General features: G+C 41.3%; 5 protein-coding genes across 5 annotated transcripts; 1 reads left to right on the plus strand and 4 right to left on the minus strand.

Moving 5' to 3' along the window:
• Positions 1–111: 111 nt before the first annotated feature.
• Positions 112–5,389, minus strand: LOC145455710 (oxygen-dependent coproporphyrinogen-III oxidase, mitochondrial-like). The gene is made up of 7 exons (XM_080333689.1): positions 5,137–5,389; positions 4,352–4,536; positions 4,142–4,239; positions 3,874–4,022; positions 3,472–3,680; positions 1,251–1,375; positions 112–1,026 (listed from the first exon to the last, which is right to left on the minus strand). Exons 1-7 carry the CDS (start codon positions 5,387–5,389, stop codon positions 813–815), a joined length of 1,233 nt encoding a protein of 410 aa, XP_080189815.1. The 3' UTR covers positions 112–812.
• Positions 5,390–5,414: 25 nt separating this feature from the next.
• On the minus strand, positions 5,415–7,310 carry LOC145455709 (uncharacterized). Its single transcript, XM_080333688.1, has one exon. It carries the CDS (start codon positions 7,254–7,256, stop codon positions 5,925–5,927), a length of 1,332 nt encoding a protein of 443 aa, XP_080189814.1. The 5' UTR covers positions 7,257–7,310; the 3' UTR covers positions 5,415–5,924.
• LOC145455711 (guanine nucleotide-binding protein subunit beta-like protein 1) lies at positions 7,304–10,500 on the minus strand. Its single transcript, XM_080333690.1, has one exon. The coding sequence runs from the start codon at positions 9,530–9,532 to the stop codon at positions 8,507–8,509; it is 1,026 nt and encodes a 341-aa protein (XP_080189816.1). The 5' UTR covers positions 9,533–10,500; the 3' UTR covers positions 7,304–8,506.
• Positions 10,501–13,217: 2,717 nt separating this feature from the next.
• Positions 13,218–16,206, minus strand: LOC145455554 (uncharacterized; the record flags this gene model as incomplete). The annotated part of the gene is made up of 1 exon (XM_080333538.1): positions 13,218–16,206. A coding segment is annotated over one exon (2,070 nt), but the record flags the coding sequence as incomplete, so codon positions are not given.
• Positions 16,207–20,898: 4,692 nt separating this feature from the next.
• LOC145456336 (sentrin-specific protease-like) lies at positions 20,899–22,365 on the plus strand. Its single transcript, XM_080334408.1, has 7 exons — positions 20,899–20,998; positions 21,096–21,218; positions 21,395–21,460; positions 21,531–21,619; positions 21,688–21,814; positions 21,873–21,987; positions 22,153–22,365. The coding sequence occupies exons 1-7, from the start codon at positions 20,915–20,917 to the stop codon at positions 22,215–22,217; spliced, it is 669 nt and encodes a 222-aa protein (XP_080190534.1). The 5' UTR covers positions 20,899–20,914; the 3' UTR covers positions 22,218–22,365.
• Positions 22,366–22,807: the final 442 nt, after the last annotated feature.

Below are 22,807 nucleotides of genomic sequence, written 5' to 3' on the forward strand. Positions count from 1 at the left end.
CTTTCACTCTGAATAAGTGTGTGGCTTTGACGAGGTCTCTAACCACAAATCGTCCTGCGCGTTAATTTGTCTAGTAGGTTATAGAGGCCAGACAAGGTGGTAATAGACATGTGAGTCGATAATGTTTATTACACAATTAGCCAGTTATTGTCAAAGAGGTGGAATACAAGATAACTATTGAAAGATGGCCTGTATGGATAGGGACAGTGATTCAGTTCTCGAAACTGAGTCAAGGATTGGTGATGTGCTTAAATTAAACACTGATGCCTCAATTTATCAAGTAATCCAATTATGCCCTTGTCAAACGAAGAAGTATGTTTTCAAAGATAGTTAATATTCAGGAAAGATCTCAGTTATCACACTCAATTTGTCAACTGAAAATCATGATCGCGAAAAACCGAGTGGTAGGCTGCATGACTTGTCATCGAATCAGTCAGGTACACGATTCTGCCCAGTCCTAGTATTGAAAATACCAAAGCCTTAGCTTCCTAAGCAGGATGCTAGAATGGGGAAAAAATGGTGATTCACTCAAAAAATTAAGGTATGCACATAAATTGCGAGAAAGATATTCGGTAGACTGATTCCAAATGATAGACATCATAAAAGCTACGATTAAATCATATGAATGGTGCTTAGGAGTCCCAGCAAGTCGAGTGTTAGGGTACCTATATCTGCCAAAACAAATGCAACATATCAATCCTTTTTTAGGCCTTGCAGAATGATTGACCTTGGTTACAAAACGGCAGGTAATGTGTGACCCGCACAGAATTACACAATATTTTGAAATATGTACCAAACATTTGCGACTGCAACTATTGTTCCGTACTAGGAGAGGAATCGATCCAGTCCCTTGGATTTTTCAAAATATCTGTTATTTCCGCCTCTCGGGATCCCGCTTTAGGAACAAACATATACTCCCATCTTGCATGCAGGGGAATCGACATGAGTATGCTTTCAATCCTTGCACCAGGCGTCTCAAAACCAAACTTGGTGCCTCTGTCGTATATCAAGTTGAACTCCACATACCTGTCAAGTATGAATTTCTCAGTAAGCATGACAGCATAGTTCATACAACAACATAATGATCGAATTGTAATTTTCATGTCGGCTTGACTACACACGGCAGAGTATATTTGGCTTTTCTTAACATCAACACCACAGTACAATTAGTACCTGCTGTCATCTTTCACAGTTTTACGTTGGAAATGATATTTCTCTATTGCACTTGAATTCAAAACTAAAACACGTACCTTCCACGTCTAATTTGTTGCCATAGCTTTTCTTCTTTGGTGAAGGTCTTTGACATATTTTTTTCGATGAGGGGAATGTACGATGGAATAATTGCATTTGTGCAGCTTGTTACAAAATCCAGCGCCTGTGAGAAATGAATATAAGATTACCGTAATCAGTGGCTGTGCCATGACAACAACACAATCAGATCCATATCTATGACATTAGGTCAGTGGTTCTTAACCTTTTTTCTTCCAGCGCCCCCTTTCAAAAATTATCGTGCTCCAGCGCCCCCCAACTTCATATTGTAAGGAACGTAATAAAGACAATGAGTAAGAGGGAGGCCCGTAACAGCACTTCGTCAACCCCCTAAAAACGATTGCCTTGCGCACCCATAGCGTGATAAACCGAACTTCTGAGGGCTTCGCCCCCACGAACCCCATATCGTGATTTTGATGGTCAGCAAAATTTGTGTGGCCTGGTCGCCCTAGGTACCAAAATTTTCTATAATGCATGAATGAATAGGTGGTAATTACATATATAAGTCGCTATAAACTTTTTATCCTCTCAGCCCACGTAATCAGATTTACCAGTAGCACTGAGTGAGCTGTTGTATAGGAAAATTAAGGGCAGGTAATTAATAATTAAACATATTCAGGCGTGCTCGCAGGTACAATTATTCGTTACCAGGGCCGTAACAGCACTTTGTCACCCCCCCCCCCAAACAAAAAACGTTGGTCCTGGGCCTCCATTGGGTGATAAACCAAACTACCGGGGGACTTCACTCCCAGACCCCCATTAGGCTGTCCGCTATTTGCTGATAGCCTATCAGGTATCTACATTGTTTGTCTATTTGCTGAGGCAGCTATTCTCGCCTAGTTGCGCGAAGTGCGAAAAATTTCACTAATTAATGATTGAATTGGTCAATATCATCGGGAATTGCATGTAAATTGAGATCAATTTTTATCCTCTCTCTGCTCACGTTAACACATTTACCGGTAGAGCTGAGTGAGGTGCAATGTTCCGTCTAAGCTGCGCACGTGCGCAGTGCTGACACGGTCTCTGCGCACAGAAAATCTACGTTGCGCACAACAAATCCGGAGTTATTACCTTTTTTTAGTCGTTACGCACTGTTATCCAAGGGTCAGCGCAGTGAGTTGTTGAGTGTGCGCGCAGACTCATCAAAACTTGAAGCGAACATTGTGAGGTTTCTTGGAAACTGTAGGGCCCGTTACTAATAATTAAACATATTCGGGCGGGCGAACCCGTTGGTATGACTTCGTTGCATGATGTTATTTCGTGACCCCCTGTCTGCAATACCAAAAAATATAGAATCGCTCAACGGGGATATCGCCCAACAGGAATATCCCTGTCGCCCAATCGTACTAAACTAAAAGACGCACACGATTTCAGATTGGTATTTCTTCACTGACATATCACTTTCCCTGCCAGATGGAATTCGTCTTCTGGGGTTCAGATTGCCAAGACAGGAACATTCGGTGTCAGTCATTTAGGCGCCCATGGACAATTAAACTTATATGTATTTTGAAGGCTATATGTAACGAAGTTTTCGGTGTTAATTTGCTCTGAATACTCATTAAGGATATGTCCTATCACCACATCATCTACTGCGAAGCCATTTTTCTCCAGCGCCCCCCATACCGCCCCCCTGAGCCCAGCGCCCCCCATATCGCCCCCTGAGCGTTTCCGCCCCCCTTTAAAATCGCCAGCGCCCCCTGGGGGGCGCTGGTGGCAAGGTTAAGAACCACTGCATTAGGTGGTCTGATCATTGAGTAGGTTCGCTAACAATGTATGCGCTACAAGTAAAACGGATTTCAAATAGAATTATAAAATGAGTGGCTTGAAAAGTACTCAAATCGAGAGTGGTTTATGTGGTAATATCTAGCCAATAACCTGAGTTAAGATGTATCACCCTCTCTCAAACGTCAAATGACTGCAAGGAAGGCTACACGAGTATGTAAACTCAAACGAAATGATGCATAAATATCTACAACCTACTCTGCACTTGACGAAATTTGAAATGGAAAGGAGTATTTTGACTATGAGAATTGTAAATGTAGAAGGAAAGCTGCTTGGGCAATCTAATAAGCTAGTGGCAGTGCACCCTACACAGTCCTAATAGCAAGTGTAACATTAGCCATTAACGTTATTAGTGCTGAAGTAGCATTGTAGAATTCATGCTCGGTTAACATAGAACTGTAAAACTTTACGGAAACTCACGTCTTGCGGATTTTGTGTCTCTAAATCATCGAAGAAGATCCCTCCAACCCCACGCCTTTCGTCGCGAATTTTGATGTAGAAGTAATCATCGCACAATTTTTTGAATTGCCTGTAGTAATCAGGGTTGTGCTTGTCACAGGCGTTCTTCCACTCCTGGTGGAAATGAACCACGTCATCACTGTCCAAATATGACGGCGTTAGGTCGCAACCTGGAAAAAAATTATTTCAAGATTCGCCTGCCAGTTTCAAAAAGTAAGAAATTAGGAGCGCGGAAAGCACGTACTCTGCAAAGTGCAGCACAATTTGGAGTACCGGTAACAGAGAATTCCATGCTCTCTTGACAGTATGGAAATACAAGTCTTTATTCAATGCATTGAGGAGTGCGCAAAATAGATTACATACCTCCACCAAACCACCATGTTTTCACATTGTTAGCGTCGGTGACTTCAAAATATCTGAAGTTGAAGTGCATTGTAGCACAGTGTGGATTGGTGGGGTGGATAACAGAGCTGACACCCATCGCAATGAATGGCAGGGTCCCGTCCTTGTTCCTAGATAAAGACTAGCGTGATCAGCAAAACTCCAGCAATCGTCGCATCAAACCACAGTGGGCTTAACAATTTAGTGTAGTCAAGGAATGCAGTCATACAAGTAATTTGAATATTATTACCTTTTAAAGTCTTTCCCTTTACTCCTCATTTGTCTCTCTAATCCTTTTGACAAGCTTCCCCGAACGACGGAGATATTGACTCCTGCTTTTTCAAATACCTGTACATATTTTTTCGTTTTGCAAACGGAAGGTCACTGATAAATTACAAGCGCACATGCATTGAAGCTTCAGAGAGCATTTCCTGGATGAAGTTTGAAAAATGCATTTCACCTCACCATCCTGCAAGACACACGTCACACCACCGCCAGTTCCGTTCTCCTTTTTCCACTCATCCACAATGAATGGTTTACCCTCCAGTCTTTCGATTTCGCTGCATACATCGGCCTGCGTCTTCATAATCAAATGTTCCATCTTTGAGGATATCAAGTCGGCATTCTTTTCCAGTACGTATATGTCTGTATGGAAGCGAGAATCAAAGGTCGCATGATCAAACACATACGCACACAGGCCCCAAATTGAGACATCTTTTCATTGATTCATCTTATCTAGTCAAAATCTTATTTTGATGATCACAAATCTAGGCGCCAGCGCACACAGTTTGACACACCGATTCTGGAAACATCGGTTCTGACCATTCTCAAAATTACCGGCCTTGCCGAAGCATTTCCGGATGGTGTTGGGAAACGTAGGCTGGCTGATAGTCTGTGATATTAGAAGTCTAATCTCTGAATTGGGTAGTAGAATTATGTGATCAGATGAAACAATACTGACGACCTTGACCTGATTGCTTCACAAATACATAATGATAATGATCCTTTCAAATATCTTGGTCAGAAAATGTTGCAATTGAAGCAGGTAGGCTATGTATGATGGTCTACTAAGACTAGAGGTACACATATTTATATACCGCAGGCTTGAAGCGAGAGAAGCATTGTAATGTATAGATTGCATACCTTTGTGTCACACTGCGGTAACAGGGTTACCTACTATACTATTTTATGAGACCCTGAATGAATGATACTTATAAACTCATTTGCTTAAAAAATGATAATCACCTGTTACTGGTTTCCCCATGTATCGCGCACAACACTCTTTAATGTCTTTCGGACTGAATTTGGCATGAACCACATAAGAGATGTCTTTCCTCCGCAATAGATAATACCCTCCTCCAGCTATCCCTATAGACGCCACAATGAGCGATGCTTTGGGAACGCTTTTGCTGCTGTTTGACGTTGCATGACGGACAAACGTCTGCTTTCGTAGAGGCCGGTATTTCAGCAATAATTGTAATATTTTCGATTTATTCATGGCGTGCACTGAGTTAGACTACCGACTGCAAAAAGGAAAACATCACATTGCAATTTTTCATAAGAGTATGAGCGGATTTTAGAAAAAGCAGACAAAAAATTTGACAAGTCCAGTATTTCAAACTCCATCTGACACGCTTCCAAATAGATAGGCCTACCAAATTTTCGATGCAAAATTTTCACACTCAATTCATACTAGGAGTAATGGGTGAACAATCGGCTATTTGCCAGCACCACAGTTTCGTATTCAAGCATCTAGCAACACCGGATATTTACAATGAAACCAGAATTTCAGAAAATATCAAAACCCTACGCCGAGCGGCTGAACCAGGCCATTTCGGACTGCAATCTGTTAACACAAAAACCGACAAGTCAAAAATATTGGTAACTTTAACAGTGCATTCCTGCTCCAAAGTTTCCAAAGACGAGCAGAGCATTTCAGACGAGTCAAGCGGAGACTTCAGCTCAGCACCGCCATGACAAGGACACATTGCAAAAAAGTCCGTTTGAACACAGACAGAAGCTGCAAGTCACTTTCATCTCCCCGAGCCTGTAATCTGCTCCTTCAAAATCAAGATGCTCTTCCTTTGCTCTTCCGGAAGCATTGCTATCTGCTCTGGCGTGAGCTGGAGCACCTGCATGATCAACGCCGCCTTTTCCTGGTCCGGATTCCCGGCATCGTTTTGAGCCGGTGGTGGCACAGCGGTAGGTCCCGGTGGGGGTTCATTGACGGGTCTTGGTCCGGCACGTCTCGGGTCACCGCCAGGACGATCCATCCCTGGACCGTGGTCCATGGGCATGTCTGGTGGAGGACCGCGCTGGTCGTGCATTCTCGGTGGGCCCATTCCATCCCTGAACGGACCACGATCGGGTGGTGGACCGCCAAATCCATGTTCCATAGGTGGTCCCATATCTCTCCCCAGACCGGGTATTCCATCCATCGGTGGGCCTCTATCAAGAAAGCGATCTTCACGCGGATCAGGCCTACCAAACGGCCCTCGTCCGAAAGGTTCTGGGCTCATTCTACCACCCATACGGCCCCTGCCTCTATCCATGGGACCATGCATATCTCCTCTCGGATGTCTATCATCACCCCGCATTGGAGGTGGGGGTGGACCCCGTCTATCAATGGGGGAACCCTCCCGTCGCCTAGGCGGTGGCGGGCCAAGGTCCATATTTTCATCCATCATTCTACGGCGATCCATAAAAGGCGGAGGTGGATGATCTCCATTGGGAGGCCTATCGAATGGCTCGCCGCTCGGAACTAGATTCGGTACTGGGTTCTGGCGATGCAGCATTTTCATCGCAATTTCCGGATCGACGATCCGCATTACGACTTGCGCCTGCAGCAGGGCATACGCCAATTGCGGGTTTTGGAGCAGCATATTTCTGGCTTCAACCGGGTTATTTTGGATGCACTGTTTCATCTGCTTCATCAATTCAAACATTTGTTCGGGCGGTAAGCTTGCGACAGCTTTACTAATTGCCTCGGGTGCGTCTTGAGAAGCTACAGGGTTTCCATATCTAGTCTCCATCGGAGGCCTAAAACCTCCCATAGGAGCCAATTCATCCATGATTCTATTCTTCTCGCTAGTCGCGTGATCTACCCTCAAAGATCTACCCAGCAGTTCCCTGTTGTTCAAGTTCCGCATAGCGCTCATTGCCGTCTCCATGTCCTGATATTCCGCGAATCCATAGCCTTTCGGTTTTCCAGTTTCGCGATCGAAGACAAGACGAAAACTGACGACGGGACCGGCTTCGGAAAATAAATCTTTCAGTCTCTCCTCGGTCGCTTCGTAAGGAATGTTTCCGACAAAAACAGAACGCGACGAACGCTCAAGATCCACCCCGTCTCGATCTCTATTCATTATGTTATTATGATTGTGAAGATTTATTATAATACACTTAAATACTCCTGAAAATATATAAAAGATGGTAAAAAATGGCGCTCCTCGTACTCCACAGTGTCGTACTAATGATGCACATATTCATCCAAAACTTTTTAAATAAATCATTAAACATTGAAAAAAAATTCTAGTAGGCCATGATTAATGTCAATTTCACTTTATATTGATTGTCCTAAGTCCAGTTTAAATTTTCAAATGCGTAGCAAATGAAATAATTTGACGGCTTGCTTTAATTGTAAAGTACATAATTCGAAAAAGAAATAAGCTTCAATGATCACGGCACCCGTAGATACCAAAGATGATACAACAAAAAAATGTTAGTTGATATTAATCAATGATCATCCTCAAAAGATTACCTGGCAGTTTACCAGGCAGGGCAGTTTTCAACTTCTGTCCAGTTGATAGCATTGGCTAAATAGATTGTCACAATTTCTAGACAACATACATGTACTGTACAATAGGGCTCTTCAAAAATGACTTTTTTTCTCAAATCGTACTGGCTACTTGATAAAATTGTTAGGTTACCTAATTTAAGCCTACACACAAAATTTGGTTCAATTCCAGCCAGTAACCGCTTTGCTACAGGAGAAGAAAGTTTCTATTTATTATATAAAAATAAATAATAGAAAATTTTCTGTTCACCCCATGAAAGTGTTAGGGAGTTAGGCTGTCTATTGAAACGATGCTCACCAAATTTGGTTCAATTCCAACCAGTGAAAGCGGAGTTATTGCCGTAGAAAAATTTGGATTTGAATAAAATAGTATTTACGGTGAGCACAACTATAATAAATAAACAAAGAATCGGTCACCGTAAATACCATTTTATTCAAATCCAAATTTTTCGACGGCAATAACTCCGCTTCCACTGGTTGGAATTGAACCAAATTGGTGAGCATCGTTTCTATAGACAGCCTAACACTTTCATGGGGTGAACAGAAAATTTTCAAATTTTTTATCATTTATATTTATATAATAAATAGAAACTTTCTTCTCCTGTAGCAAAGCAGTTACTGACTGGAATTGAACCAAATTTTGTGTGTAGGCTTAAATTAGGTAACCTAACAATTTTATCAAGTAGCCAGTATGATTTGAGAAAAAATGTCATTTTTGAAAAGCCCTTATGTACAATTGTTCATATTCTGTTTTGGCATCAGGATGGTGACAGTATATTATATCATATAGAATTCTTAGCCAAGAAGTCATTCTCCGGACTAGTTGTTATAGATATGCCATAACGCAATTTTGTTAGTAACAGAACCAGAAGCTAAAATTTGTTCGCTACTTTCCGCATTTTTCCTAAACGCAATGCACTGCACAGTTCCGGAATGGTAGTCCAATACTGCAAGAGGTTTCAATGTCTTGAAACTGAACACGCGAACAGTCCCATCATGCCAACCACCAGCCACCACAATTCTACAATCGGGACGAATTTTTACATCAGCCACTCCGGGATTTATCATAGTCCGTGTTTTCCTGACTGTTATGTGATAACAGCTATTTTCATCTTTGTCGATAGTAAACTTTTTGAGATATTCTGAAGGTGATCCCAACACACCAGACATTCGCAATGAAACGAAGTCCAAACACATGATTGGATCTGTGTCAAACATCTGGAGCCGATGAAGCACTTTTTGTTCTTGAACCGCCCATAGATAAAGCCAACCAGATTCATAGCCACCGAGGCAAAACATGTCATCGTGGGTTTCATATAGTTTTATGGACATCGCCATTCCCATTTTCTTGTCTTCAAGTGTGTTCAATATAGAAATGACTTTTTCATTTCTTAAATCCCAAACACACACAGATGATTCTCTGTCGCCAGTAACACCACAGTATAATTGATTATCGTCATCAATACAAGACATTTTGCAATATGCAACATTCGGTATTTGAAGTCGAATTTTTGGTGATGAACACCCGGCATCATAAATACGTAAGTCCCCATTTCTGTTCAAGTATATTACTTCACCGCGGTGCGTTCCATAAACAGAGATTACACCGATGTCCGATGCGTAATTCCTTATTACACGGCGGGACTTCAGATTCCAAAGGTCGACACCGCCACTGTTGCTGTATCCAGCAAGTAATAATTTGTTGTCCTTGAATGAATCAATTTCCTGTGGGTATTCTGATTTGTCAGAATTGAAAGTTATGTCCCAAAAACAGATATCCGTTATCGCTTGTGAAGCGTTGATCAATATATAAAGCGGGCTAGGCGGATCCATCACTACATGCATTCACCCATTAAAATTCAGGGACTGTTTTCCAGATTGAGAAGGCTAATGACATATACACAAAAATGCTGTGGAAAAAATTCAAGTCAATAGTCTTTTACAGCCAGCAGTGATTGAAAATATTCTCGACTTAGTCGTCCAAGCCTTATATATAGGGCAAGTTTTTGCAACTTTTGCTACAATTGTTTACAGCATCCGGGAGCTTCTGAAATACACTCAGAATATATGTAGTATGATGATGTTTCAAGCGGTTTGAGGAACTTAATATTGCGACTTTTTACTTTTTACTTTTTAATGCAACCGTTATCAAGTATTGTGCGAAATGTCAAGGAGTGATTTAAAAACATGCTATAAAACTATTTCTAGTATGGTTCACTCTTTGATTTTCTCAAAGTAGAGCTATGTGATTGATTAGCTGCATCTCAATGTTATGGATAGCGCAATGGCGTGCAAGTTAGCAGAAGTGGAAAAACCCCAACCAAGCAAGACAATGCCTAGACTTCATGTAAATAGGTCGCTCGATGATTCATCAAATTGTTCAAAATTTAGGTGCTCCCTCATTTGACGGATGCCCACACGAGATCACCAAAAATTACATTACAATTACACCCTCATGCAAATCTGAAACTGTTAGGTTATACAGCGGAACCTTGGGTATCTCATATAATCTAATAATTTTACTGCAGGTTTTGTTAAAATTAAGGTCAACTTTCTCACGATTTTAGTGTAACAAAAACTTGCCCTATGCTTATTAGGGACCAGTGTTATCACAGTATCACGCCGTGGGTCACATATAAAAATAAACCGTCTATATTATATACAACATAGCATGCCTACAAAGCAGCTGCACTACTGCCTTCAGAACGTACCAACGCAAGATATATAAGAAACAGCAATTCCTGCTTATGCATTAGGCTATAGAAGGAACCGCTATCAACTATGACGACACGACGAGCCGGGACGAGCGACACAAATTCACCACCGTGATTCTATTAGAAAAAGTACGCCATATGGAAAACACTGATTATTACGATGGGAGCATTATATATTTCAGATTGGAAAATTTTCGAATATTATGAAAAGCGGTTGCCAGATAATTTTAACCTGCATTTATGTCGTGTTTAATACATTATAGCCAGAGTTGAATGGCTTTGTATCCTTTGACGAATACTAGGTATCCTAAACAACATATTAAAAGCCGTTTCAAACTTCGGAAGATGCTTGGAGCTGAGAACCATCGAAATATATCGCGGGGGACATAGCGTAGTGGTGACGATAAGCGCCTACCAATCTGGGGACCCGTCGGAGGTTTATCTGGGCCCCTCTTCCCCGCTGTCACCGTTATTACGGCGAAAAAAAGCCTCGACGAAAGAAGTCACTCACAAGGAATGCGCAAGAACTAGTAGAATGCGCCACGACTTCAAAATAAAAGATCAACATCAAAGAGAACTGTGACATCGGGCACTCTAGGCCGAGGTGGATGTGAAATTAAAAGGATCACAACCGCGTGTCGTTCGACATCCTCCTATCTGTTCATTACATGGCATTGTGTCTTATCGCATTGTACATTGTGTGTGGTTGTTCAGTTGAAAAATATAAGTCAATGATTATATATATATAGCCGCATATAACGTCGGAAATTCCCTAATGCACGAATTCAGATTTGTCGGACTTGATGTCGTTTTTAACATATCACAGTCAAAGAAAGAAGAACTTCTTACCTTGCTATGAATAGAAATGTACTTAAATATCACTTACAAAGTCATATTAATCTTTGGAAACCTTTCCGTAGATGAGAAATATCAAGATATATGTAGCTGCAAATTATATCTGAAATTGCTGAGTACCCGAATCCAGATGTGGTAGGGGGAACATTTCACCCTTATATGAATAGAAGGGGTCCCTAATAAAATTTAAAAATCACTTTCAAACTTCGGAACCATCTTGGAGATCAGAACCATCGAAAAATATCCAGGCGCAAGTTATGTCGGAAATTGCGCCTAATATACGCGAACTGACATGTGATGTCGTTTTTCACCTATAATAGCATTGGTAGGAAGAACTTTTCACCCATATATGAATAGAAGGGGTCCCAAAGAACATTTAAAAAGCAGTTTCATGCTTCGGAACCTACGTGGAGACGAGAACCATCGAAATATATCCAAGCGTAAATTATGTAGGTAATTGCCTAATACGGGAATTCAGATGTGCCAGACGCGATGGCGATGTTCTCCTTTAATAGAACTGGTAGGAAGAACTTATCACCCTATTATGAATAGAACGGGTCCCAAAGAACATTTAAAAAGCAGTTTCATCCTTCGGAACCTGCGTGGAGACGAGAACCATCGAAATATATCCAAGCGTAAATTATGTAGGTAATTGCCTAATACGGGAATTCAGATGTGCCAGACGCGATGGCAATTTTCACCTTTAATAGAACTGGAAGGAAGAACTTTTTCCCCATATATGAATAGAAGGGGTCCCGAAGAACATTTAAAAATCAGTTTCATCCTTCGGAACCTGCGTGGAGACGAGAACCATCGAAATATATCCAAGCGTGAATTATGTAGTGGATTGCCTAATACGGGAATTCAGATGTGCCACACGCGATGGCGATTTTCACCTTTAATAGAACTGGAAGGAAGAACTTTTTCCCCATATATGAATAGAAGGGGTCCCGAAGAACATTTAAAAAGCAGTTTCATGCTTCGGAACCTGCGTGGAGACGAGAACCATCGAAATATATCCAAGCGTAAATTATGTAGGTAATTGCCTAATACGGGAATTCAGATGTGCCACACGCGATGGCGATTTTCACCTTTAATAGAACTGGAAGGAAGAACTTTTTCCCCATATATGAATAGAAGGGGTCCCGAAGAACATTTAAAAATCACTTTCATCCTTCGGAACCTGCGTGGAGACGAGAACCATCGAAATATATCCAAACGTTCGTCCCATAATTTTCCGCCCCTGCTCAAAAATCAAAGAAGTGTACTGTAAATGAGGACATATAAATATATATATATATATTATCAATAAATTATACATTTTTCAGGAATGGAAGACTCTGATTTGAAAATGCCTCTTGGTACCAAGCCACCGCGCAGAGGAGCTCTGGATGGAATTTGTAATGAATTGCTCAAGTATTGTAAAGAAAGGGGACTGAAGGAATGCGATTTTAGTGAATGGGACATGGATGATTTTTTGGCTAAAACAAAAAGGTGGGAAAAATTCAAGGATAGGAAATCGAAACTGACAGGCTTCCTTAATCGCCATAAGGAATATTTGAATTCAAAATTGCGTAATTGCTTGCCTACAATTGGAAAGTGGGAACTTATATTCAAATATGCAAAGGCCCATCATTTAAGCACATCAATTGGACAAATGAAAAAAATTTGTTGGTTGTTTGATAAAGACCCAACGAGATTCTTCCAGATAGAAAAAACGTGTGAAGTGGCTGAGGAAGTCGATGTAGAAGCTCCTTCTGTTCCCTATCATAGTTCTGCGCACCTAGATCCGGCAATCGTTATGTCCGATAATAATGGCACGAGCGCTGGGAAGTCAACTTGTCCTTACTATAGTTGTTTCGTCCTGAAGTAGCAAAGTAGCGTAACCTGTGTATTGTAGGTAATTGCTGCGCTATACTTAACTTGACGTCAACTCTGTAGTAAGTTCTTGAACCAAGAGATTGCTCAATACAAGATTTATTCGTCGTTGATGTTTGTCGTAGGTAGCGTAAAATGAGTCTACTCGAGTCAACTAAACATGCGCTTATATAGACTCGTGATCACTGCAATCGGAAGTCTTATTCGTCTCCTAATATGGCGTGAAATACACAATATTGGATATTATCATATAGTCCCGCAAGCAGGTGCATCATATCTGTATCACAGCTGTATAATTTGCAACACTCTGCCACAGCTTGGCCGCGGTTTCCTCTGATCGAATGAAAGCCAGATCGCATCAGATCTGCTTGCGGTTAGTAGGTTTGGAGGTTGTCAGTTACCATATACTCCAACAGAATGTCTCTCGGTTACGAGATATACATATTTCAAGGTTGATCGACAACAGTGATCTGTTACAATATTCACTATAGCATGCTTAATGTGTAGTACGTGATTTAATTATAATAAGTTCTCCATGGTAATTATTGGTTGTTTGTTTGTTAACTTAAATCCTTAAGTTGCCGAGCAACTGCACCGTTCCCCTTCCGAAAAAGAGATAACAATAGGTCTAAATGTCAGATAATTAAGTTAATTAATCAGTTGTAGCATGGAGTGTATCACATAACTAGAGAAATGTATTAGTGGGAAATTGATGTCCAAATGTTCAAGTCTAATTGATGGAGCAATGAGCAAGTTGTTATTCATTCATTTTATAATGTACATAACTGGCATGAAACAAATACACAATAAAGAAATCTAATCCTAACAAACACTCACGCTGAGCGTCACAGCTGTCCATGTCACAATGTGACCGCGCGCGCGGGGCTAATAAACTTGGTGATACCTCGTTATCCAGACCATCTATTCGAGCATGGTCAGTCAGTCAATATATAACAGTATATAACATACCCGCCGGGCTGGCATATACTGCGTTACTCGGATTTACTCGTTCATGGGCAGACGCGGACGATTCTTCGTATTACGTGGTCGTTTCTGCTTAGCATTGTGCAGAATTTTGGGAATCCTCGGGCGGAATCTCGGGATATGTTCGTTGATCACTGCAGTGATTCTCGCATACTCCAATGGTACATGATTTTGTTGTTGTTGGGGTTGTTGTTGTTGTGCGGGTTCGTCGCCGACAGATGCATTTGGTGGTGTTATCTCCTGGACTGGTACACAATCGTCAGAAGTAGTCAGGTCGTTGGTCGATGTGTCCGATGCGATAGTCGGATTCAATGGTTGATTGTGTGCATCTGCGTCGGAAGTATATGTTGTTTCGACGAAATTTGTTGAGTCTGCGAGAGATTTGGTTTCGTCCTCGAGATTTTCAGATTCATTGCCCGTACGGATCGTATGTAGTTCGTGAGCGTCGCCATGAACGTGGTGAGTAATCCTTTCGTCAACAGCATAGCTTCGCCGGCGGAGTCGTGCACGGAGGGCCTGCAAAGAGCTAGCGGCAGATTCACGATGCACAATTAAACGTTGTCTAAGCCTATGACGATTACAACATAATAAACGGCATGAAAAGTATAAATCCCATAGCATCGTAGCGGCAAACCAACATGCAAATAAAAGCTTAAGGAAAGGGTTGGTAATAGTGGATAAAAAGGATAAAATGCTACAATTAATGGCGTCGGATGCTATTTTTATTGGCTCTAAGGGGTCAATTTGGGTAGTGTCATCCTGCCTACTGCGGTTCGAAGTGTACGAAGCGGACAGGCTCCGTAGGCGTTGTACTAGCAGCATAGAACTGGATATGTGAGATAAAACATGATCGTAATCTGTGCTAAATGAAGAATCCATTTTCCTGAATAAATGTAGGAAGGTTTCTGTGATATTGTCAACACGTGGCGATCCTAATAAATCGACGATGTTGAGATCCATCGAAAATTTGACTTGTGTGACAGAGGCGTTGCGTGATGTGAGAATTCCATTCTGATATTGGAAATAGGAATCACCCACCTTGAATATTCTGGTTGCGTTTGCGGAGCCAGTGTCGATGTATCTAGTCTCCAAAAAGGCTGTGTTGTTGTCGAATAATTGTCCGAAATATGTCCTGTCTGTACTGAACGAGATGAGTGGTCGGGCGCTTAGTGTTCCGTCCGGAAAGAATAAGTTGTTGTGGACGGTGATGTTTTGTGTTATGCAATGCATTTTGTATAAGAATGAGTCGAACACACCCAATCTTGAGTTGTAGGGTGCTATGTTGAACGTCGAGTCCGGTGACATTGGTGTCAGCGATTTGTGGACGTTGTAAAATTGTTGTTCTATTGTGCAACTGAGGTAGTCCAGGTGTGAAATCAGGCGCCTGTGTCTATCCATTGAGTCATGATGTAATTCCTGCATCTGTCCTAGCAAGAGACGCGTAGAAGTACTTGAGCTGTTGAGTCTTTCCGTCGAAAGTTTCAGCCCAAGGGTCTTTGCATCGCTTAAAGTGCAGCGAATTGGTACTATGAAAAATCCTCCTGTGATGCACACTGCTCGTCTGGACAAGCAGCGGACCAGATTGGAATCACATGTGCGCGCTGACTGAAAAGATAGAGCTAGGTCTGGTATTTCCACCCTTGATACTTCGTGGTTACTGTTTGTATGCATTAAGATGTTTGTACGCATCCGAATTGGCGCCGTCGGACACGCATATTTGTTTGTGATGGAGGGAGGCCATATGACCGTTCCCTGGGTTGTTTGACAGTGCCCGACCTTTGCTTTACATCCAGAGAGATCAGATATATCGGCTCGTAGTTTGCTGGTTATTGAATCGTATACGATCGGTATTGTATGCACGATTAGGTTGCGTAGAAATCCGGACTGTGAATTAGCCCATTTCCATGTCAAGTGTAGTTTGTTGTTAGTTGAAAGTAATCCGTCAGCTTGTTCGGTCAGCTGTCCGTATGAAGACAAATGTGTGACAATTGCGTGTTGACATTCCACTAACGGGATACTGTAACGTCGTTCTTCGCCTACATTTTGCGAGTAAGAACAAAAAAAAAGAAATGTGTTTCCCAACTTTGTTCAGCTACAAAACACATCTTTCCATCGAGATTGTGAAATCGGTTTGTCAAGGCGTAGATATTTGCTAGGCACGATTTCGAATGCATAATCGGATTGTGTTTGCATTGGCTTGGTGGTTGAATATCGATCAAATCAGATGCGGCTTCGCGTCTACATACGTTAGCCGTGATAGAAATCGGAGTATCGTTTCCTTTAGCTGGGCGCGCTAACAGCCACGCCGTCAAAAGCGACAGGACAATCGATTGCCGATAAAACATAATCCTTGAGTGCGTGCGGCTTGGAAATTGCACGTCCTGTTCGCGTTGTAATAATTTTATCAATAATAGCGGGTCTGCAAGGTAAATTAGAATCGTTACATTCTTGAACAATTTCAAAATCTCGCTCGCTCAAAATCTGATCGCTTGAATCTGCAATAATATCTGAACCGGATGCGTTCGCTGTTGGCTCGACTGCTTTCTGAAGCTGAATTGGATTTTCTGCGTTAGCAGCGATGTTCGTTCGGCCTACATGTGTTGAGGCCACGTGGTTTTCAGCATCGTGAGAATCGGATGTAAACAGCGTGTTTGCGTTCGGTCGAGAAAAATCTGAGATGCGATCACCGTTGCAATACATGACTTTGACATCGTATAATGCTACGTTACGTGTTCGACTTGAGATTGCGATTTGAAGATGATGTTTCCATCTGTGTAAAACCCGGAAAGGTCCTAGATAATGCTTGCGTAACCCTTGCATCTGCGATGGTTCCATAACATATACGTATTGGCAAGGGTGAAAATTGTACGGAAAATAAAGTACACATGACAGTCCCGATAAAGCCTGTTTCGGGCGTCGTCTGATGTCTGAATGGATCAAAAACACCCATATGACAATGAAATAACAAAGAAATGCAGAATAAAGTGTGAGCCAGTTCGGGTGAAATAAGTCGATATCGTTGATTCGAAGAGCGATGCCAGCCGGCGTCACCACTTCTAAAAATTTTGAGCAGTATTGTAGTTGTTCAAAGTGCTGACATATGCCTCCCATTGATGAGTTTGGTGTTTAGTCTCGCTAATCTGTCTGTCGGGCTGTCCCGCTACTACTTCGACCTTAGGGTTAGCGTCCATAGGGCCTGTGCCAACTTTAGGGTTGGAGGTAGGTGGTGTATTATGTTTGCCGCCACTAGCCATGAAATAACTATTGCATGCACACTTCTAATTGATATGAAAGGTACACAATAATCACGAATATATAGGCGTAAAATAAGCACACAACAAGCGAATTTAATCGTGAAATCTGCCGTAGCTATTGCAATGAAAGTGTTACCGGATGGCTGATGGTCTGGTACGGGTATAGTCCGTTGTTGCACGATATAGTTGTAGTCGTACGATATAAAGTTCGTTGTACTGTATAGACGTAATCCCTTGTTCACCGAGCACGTGGTACCATATAGTTGTTTCGTCCTGAAGTAGCAAAGTAGCGTAACCTGTGTATTGTAGGTAATTGCTGCGCTATACTTAACTTGACGTCAACTCTGTAGTAAGTTCTTGAACCAAGAGATTGCTCAATACAAGATTTATTCGTCGTTGATGTTTGTCGTAGGTAGCGTAAAATGAGTCTACTCGAGTCAACTAAACATGCGCTTATATAGACTCGTGATCACTGCAATCGGAAGTCTTATTCGTCTCCTAATATGGCGTGAAATACACAATATTGGATATTATCATATAGTCCCGCAAGCAGGTGCATCATATCTGTATCACAGCTGTATAATTTGCAACACTCTGCCACAGCTTGGCCGCGGTTTCCTCTGATCGAATGAAAGCCAGATCGCATCAGATCTGCTTGCGGTTAGTAGGTTTGGAGGTTGTCAGTTACCATATACTCCAACAGAATGTCTCTCGGTTACGAGATATACATATTTCAAGGTTGATCGACAACAGTGATCTGTTACAATATTCACTATAGCATGCTTAATGTGTAGTACGTGATTTAATTATAATAAGTTCTCCATGGTAATTATTGGTTGTTTGTTTGTTAACTTAAATCCTTAAGTTGCCGAGCAACTGCATTACCAATCGTCCGACGCGTTGGGAAATCGCTATTGCATTTGCAAGACACCGTATAACGCAAGTGAATTTATGGTAGGCTGCGACATATGTTCCGAGTGGTTTCATCCTAGATGCATATTTCACCGTCAAAGTTTAGAGATGAGCTTTGGTGTGACTCAATGGGAACGATGTCATTTCGTGTGTGAAGGTGCGAAGGATTTTCATGCGACCTTCGATCATTCATTTTACCATCCACCAGTGGAAGGAGGATTTGACACCAATCCTTCTGAAACTCAATCAAATCTATTGGATATTAATCTTCTGTCGGATTTTCGATTCGGCGTTGATCTGTTCCACCATCGCGTGGAAGCCGAATACACCAATCCTTCGATAAATCCGCTAAATTTAGCCGATAGTAATCTCCTTACGGATCATGCCAGCGTTGCTACTTCCACTGCTGAGACCGGTATTGAGCTCCTCCCCGCTACTTGCGAATCCGAGGATTGGATACGGCAGGAGACGATTGTTGGGTTGGGCTGCTTTGGAGAGGATATTTTTAATACTAACGAAGATGAAGTTGCAATATCCGGAACTTGGACCATCGAATTTAATGATTGGGCGAAATTGACAAAGAACAGATTGAAAAACAGATTTAATAAAAAATCGTATTATTACATTCCAATTTTCAAAAAAGTGACACAATATTATGACCGTTGCGTACCCGTGGTGAAGAATCAATACTTGAAAAATCAAATGCTGAACCCCCCTGAAAATTACAACGAAGGATACGTTCTCTTTCGCTGTGCTCACCACACATGCTGTAATTGCACTGTGGAAGGCAAAATCTTGTTTGTGCGCCAAGGAACTGGAATAAAATGTAACCTGGAACTTGCTGGACGCCGAAAACATATAGGGTGCAAACGATCGAGACCGGTGAGAGGGCCGGACAGTGAAGGTCTTGGCAAAGATTTGAGCTGCAAAAAACCTTCCAAGCTGCATAGAGAGCTCCGGGTTGCCCAAACCGAAAGGGAACGGATTTCGGGAGCTCATACATACGCTCCGTCATTGGACGTTTTAAGAAAAATAAAATCAAAGTTTGGTGTGCCTTGAGGCTGGACTTCCGATGTCTTCCGAAACATTGAGTTGTTGAGGAAGATGTACGAGGAAGATGGAACACAATTCATTAGAGGCTGGCAAGGCTGTCCTTTAAGCGTCACATTATTCTCAACCTTTCAATTGGAATTATTCAAAGATTTGTGCCAGAAAGACATTTTGTATTTTGATGCCACTGGGACAATTATTCGGTCGGATGGAGGAAAAGCTTTTCAAATATATTCGATTTTGGTCCGAAGCCCTTACAAAGATCTGCCAGGGATACCGGTAGCAAGCTACGTTACAACGTGCCATACGACTGAGAGTATAAAACATTTCCTCGGGTGTTTTAGAGATGCATGCTCGACGAAGTTGGTACCGAGATTGGTAATACTTGATGGCGCAGTCGCCCTATGGAACGCTTTTCTCTCCGTCTTTTGCAGTGAGACCAGACTCCAATATTATCATCGTGTGTACCGGATAGTAACGGGTGAAGCGTCGGGTAATGACTTGTGTTTAACCCTAATTGTCAACTGCCTGAGCCACTGCATGAAGGCCGCGTCCACTATGTGCAAAAGATATTACATTAAGAAGTACTACCGCGATGCTATGCATTGGATGGCAATGATATTTCTAGCCTCAACTATTCACGAAATGGATGCCATTATTAACCACTTATTTGTTGTGCTTTTACTGCGACAAAATTCCCCCCGGGTTGAAAAAAGTTTCCGAGCGCTACAATCTCATATGACTAAAAATGAAAGCCTTAAAAATTTACCGGATCAGTTTTATGAGTATCAAAAGGACGATGACGTATTCGCGAATTTTATTATACACGACAAGAGTCAAGAATACAAATCCCCGTTTTATCTGAGGTACAAAAACAAACTTGAATTATTTAAAAAATCTATAACTTATCAAGAAGGAAATGACCCCGGACTATGGCCAACAACCAACAAATATTTTTCAGAGTCATTTTTTACCAAAATTGAAAACGTAATATTTCCAAGACTTGGTGCTACATCTGGACTTTTACTCGGCAATCTTGATCGCCACGCCACAGGAACTGATTGCCCAAATGCTGTTTATCAAAGATTCGGCAGGGAATTTGAAAAAATTCGCTCTGCAAGTATGAAAAATAATTTGCAATCAATTTGTGATTGTAACCGCACACAGGGTATTATAGAGCAGCATTTTTATGAACTGAAAAACATATATTTGGACAATACAAGATGTAGCAAAATTGACAAATTCATTTTGAAATACCACAAAGAAATCGTCACGTCATCTAAAATATTCGCGGATAGTTTATTACATCGCGGTTTCAAAAGAAGAAGGAAAACAAAACTGTCGAAGGAAACACAACAATTGGTGAGGTCGACTTTCAAAAAAAGGAAAAGAAGGCAGACTGGCTGCTTTACCTCCGGAGAACTATCAAAAACATTGAAATTCGACAACGAGCCTTGTAGAAAGATCGGCAAAGGAAAAAATGAAGTAAGTTCGCCGTGGTATTTTAGTTAACTTTTGTACAATATACTTTATAACCCTAGGAACTAGAATTACTTCGGACGAAAGGAAATGAAGTTGAAATGGTAGCTGCATATATTTCCTCAACTACGCTCTTCACGGGAGATTTGGGAACCTTGCGTCCAGACAAATGGTTGAGCGGTGAAGTAAGTCGTATTAATGTAATTGACTATTGAATGTACCTAGAACTAAGAGCATTTATTACTTCAGTTCGAACTCGTATGGTGATTATTTACAACGCAGGTCATTGATTACTATCTGCATATGCTGGCTGACTCGAAAACATATGTGCTGGATTGCAATGTAGCGACTCATATCATTTTCAGCTCGGATGAAGAGCTAATCCGAAGGCAATCATTGCGAAAGGTACACAATACACACACATCCCTATTATTTAAATAAATAAATCTATGACGATGATTATCAGTACGCCAATATACAATGATATCGTTGTGATCTTGTACGCACGATAACGATGCTATCGAAATGCACGGAGCATTGTACACTGAAAGCACTTTGCAATCATCTACATATATTAATAGGTGAAATTCGATCACTACGAAAAGATCATTGCTGCAGTGAATAAGTTCCAACACTGGATGCTGCTGGTTGGTCACGAATTTCGAATTGCATATGATCGTTCGGCAATTCCAATAAAGCGCATTTATGTATGTACAGGTAATTAATATATCAGATGCCGAAATTTCATTACTAAATCCACTCGGAAGTACGAAAAAAAGCACCGTAGCTGCGGCAGAGAAATTCAAGTAAGATTATTTTACTTAGTCATGCCTATCATATCAATTGTACATAAGAGTACCACATTCATTTTTAGGAGGTATCTGCAAATCAGGAGCGAATCGGTCGATTGCCAATCCATGACGTCCAAGCAATGGAGTATCAGAATGTACGATCATTCCATTCAGCAAGATGGTTACAACTGTGGCGTGTATGTCTTGAAGGTAAAAAAGTTGAGATTTCATTTTACGAAGTGCCCGTCATAGATCAGATTTTCAAAAGTTTGCAGAACAAGTTTTGGGAAGCACAGCTTTATCATTGGCAAGTATTCCGAATGAAGAGACTGACCTTCGGAGATTTCGGCACGAAATCGCAAGGCAAATATTAGACGAATCAGGTAAGGACATCTATATCGAATTAGATAGATGGAAACAGTAGTTCTATATCGATCAACATCATACGTAGTTAATCGGTTTCTTCGATTGTTACAGGGTCATATTTTCTTGTTTTGTTTTGCGAGTAATATATCTATGCTAACGAATCTTATGCATTCCACATTAAGATCCGATCGCCGATATCTGCAGCTTTTGTGCTGACGCATCAACGCTTGATTCATCCTGGGTATGAGTCTTCCATTATTTACTCCAATTATGACAATATTAATTAAAAACATATCATCAATATATCTGAAATATACCTCTGCGATACAATGACCATTTCTATATACCATAAAATGTTTGACAGGAGATGTGCCAAGGATGCAACAGGAAATATCACGCGACATGCGCAAGGGACACAATTAATGGGAATATATTCTGTCCTATTTGTCAGCCATGAGTGACGACTGGAAATCTCATGAGGATTTTAAAAATAATTCATGTTTCTTTTGCTACAATGTACATATTAAATTCGTTGCATCTTTAACTGGTGATTTATACCTGCTGTATCGATATGTATGATAATTGCTGAGAATTATTATTATTATTATATTCTTTATTCGCAGTAAAACTGGTAGATACACACATAATCCGGGGAGCAACCTGCCCCCAAAGGAAAATGGCGAGATTGGAGTAAATTTACGCTTGGATATATTTCGATGGTTCTCGTCTCCACGCAGGTTCCGAAGCATGAAACTGCTTTTTAAATGTTCTTTGGGACCCCTTCTATTCATATATGGGTGAAAAGTTCTTCCTTCCAGTTCTATTAAAGGTGAAAAT

Source organism: Botryllus schlosseri, chromosome 14, assembly GCF_051294905.1.
Source record: "Botryllus schlosseri isolate E-star chromosome 14, Bs_hap1, whole genome shotgun sequence".
Classification (NCBI taxonomy): domain Eukaryota; kingdom Metazoa; phylum Chordata; class Ascidiacea; order Stolidobranchia; family Styelidae; genus Botryllus; species Botryllus schlosseri.